This window comes from Hipposideros armiger, unplaced genomic scaffold, assembly GCF_001890085.2.
Source record: "Hipposideros armiger isolate ML-2016 unplaced genomic scaffold, ASM189008v1 scaffold_1045, whole genome shotgun sequence".
Lineage (NCBI taxonomy): Eukaryota > Metazoa > Chordata > Mammalia > Chiroptera > Hipposideridae > Hipposideros > Hipposideros armiger.
In genome coordinates this window covers 454,536-456,284 of record NW_017732395.1, presented here as the reverse complement: position 1 = coordinate 456,284, position 1,749 = coordinate 454,536, and the positions used below count along the sequence as shown (strand labels likewise).

The 1,749-nt window shown below is 44.1% G+C and overlaps 1 protein-coding gene across 1 annotated transcript; it reads left to right on the top strand.

Annotated features, from left to right (window-relative positions):
- The first annotated feature begins 780 nt into the window (after positions 1-780).
- LOC109376066 (olfactory receptor 7A17-like) lies at positions 781-1,749 on the top strand. The gene has a single exon (XM_019631741.1). The coding sequence runs from the start codon at positions 781-783 to the stop codon at positions 1,747-1,749; it is 969 nt and encodes a 322-aa protein (XP_019487286.1).

Here is a 1,749-nt window from a genome sequence, read left to right as displayed (position 1 = left end):
TGAACAGTTCTCAGGGCAGGGGTACCTATCTCATATAATCCAAAATGTATCCCTTAAAATTCAGAACTCCACAACGTTAACCAACAGATGTAAGTAAAGGAGAGATCACTTCTACTCACTGAAGCCTTTGGAAATAAAATGAATAAAGCACAAAGAAGAACATGTGAATAATGGACTCCCTGTGTCTTGAAGTTTCATCTGTAGCAGACAGGCCTTCTCATTCCTCAGCACTCTCTGACACCATCTCTATCACTCTCCTTCCTCATTCCCCTCACCACATGGCTGCCTTGTGAGACTTGATTATTTGAACCGAGTGCCAACCTCAGGCCTCTGCACTGGCTCTTTCCTATGCAGGCGACACACTTCCCAGATGCCTTCATGTCTTCCCTTTGTCTTCCTTCAGGTATCTCTTAAATGGCACATTCTTTGCAGGTCTTTCTCGATTCCCAATAAGAATAATACACTCATCCACTTTCTTTTATACCTACTTTCTTTTTCTTCAGAGCATGTACACAGACTGACATGGTGTATGATTTTTTATTTGCTTATATTCTTTCTCCCTTATGAAATTTTAGGAAGTTTTGTTTCACAGCATCCAACAGTCCTTGACTAGAAACTGGTCAGAACTCAGCATATATTCCTCAAATGAGTGAAAGAATTTGTATATATTATGTATGCATTTGAAGCAAATCATAAATTGTAGCACTTCAATATGTCACTAGTGTCCATGTGTGAAGATTAATCTTGTTATATTTTTATTCTAGTCATCACCTCCACTTCATGGAACCAGGCAATGGTACACGAATTTCAGAATTTCTTCTCCTAGGACTCTCAGAGGAGCCAGAACTGCAGCCCCTCATCCTTGGCCTTTTCCTCTCCATGTACCTGATCACTGTGTTGGGAAACCTGCTCATGATCCTGGCCGTCAGCTCAGACCCCCACCTCCACACACCCATGTACTTCTTCCTCTCCAACCTGTCCTTTGTGGACATCTGTTTCACTTCCACCACCATCCCCAAGATGCTGGTGAACATCCAGACACAGAGCAAAGTCATAACCTATGAAGGATGCATCACACAGATGTATTTTTTCACACTCTTTGCAGAATTGGACGTCTATCTCCTGACCGTGATGGCCTATGACCGCTTTGTGGCCATCTGTCACCCCCTGCACTACACGGTCATCATGCACCCCCGGCTCTGTGGACTGCTGGTTCTGGTGTCCTGGACCATCTGTGTCCTGAATGCCTTGTTACATAGCGTATTGGTGTTGAGACTGTCCTTCTGTACAGACTTGAAAATCCCCCATTTTTTCTGTGAACTCAATCAGATGATCCAACTTGCCTGTTCTGACGCCTTTCTTAATAATATGGTGTTGTATTTTGTAACTGTGCTGCTGGGTGGTGGTTCCCTGGCTGGTGTCCTTTACTCTTACTCTAAGATAGTTTTCTCCATATGTGCAATGTCATCAGCACAGGGGAAGTATAAAGCATTTTCTGCTTGTGCGTCTCACCTCTCGGTTGTCTCCTTATTTTACTGTACAATCATAGGAGTGTACCTCAGCTCTGCTGTGACCCACAGCTCACAGTCAAGTGCAACAGCCTCGGTGATGTACACTGTGGTCACGCCCATGCTGAACCCCTTCATCTACAGTCTCAGGAATAAAGACATAAAGGGGGTTCTGAAAAGATTCTTTGCGGTGGCAGGAACAAAAGGGACAATCGTCCTGAGGCTGAAAAAGTGCCCTTGA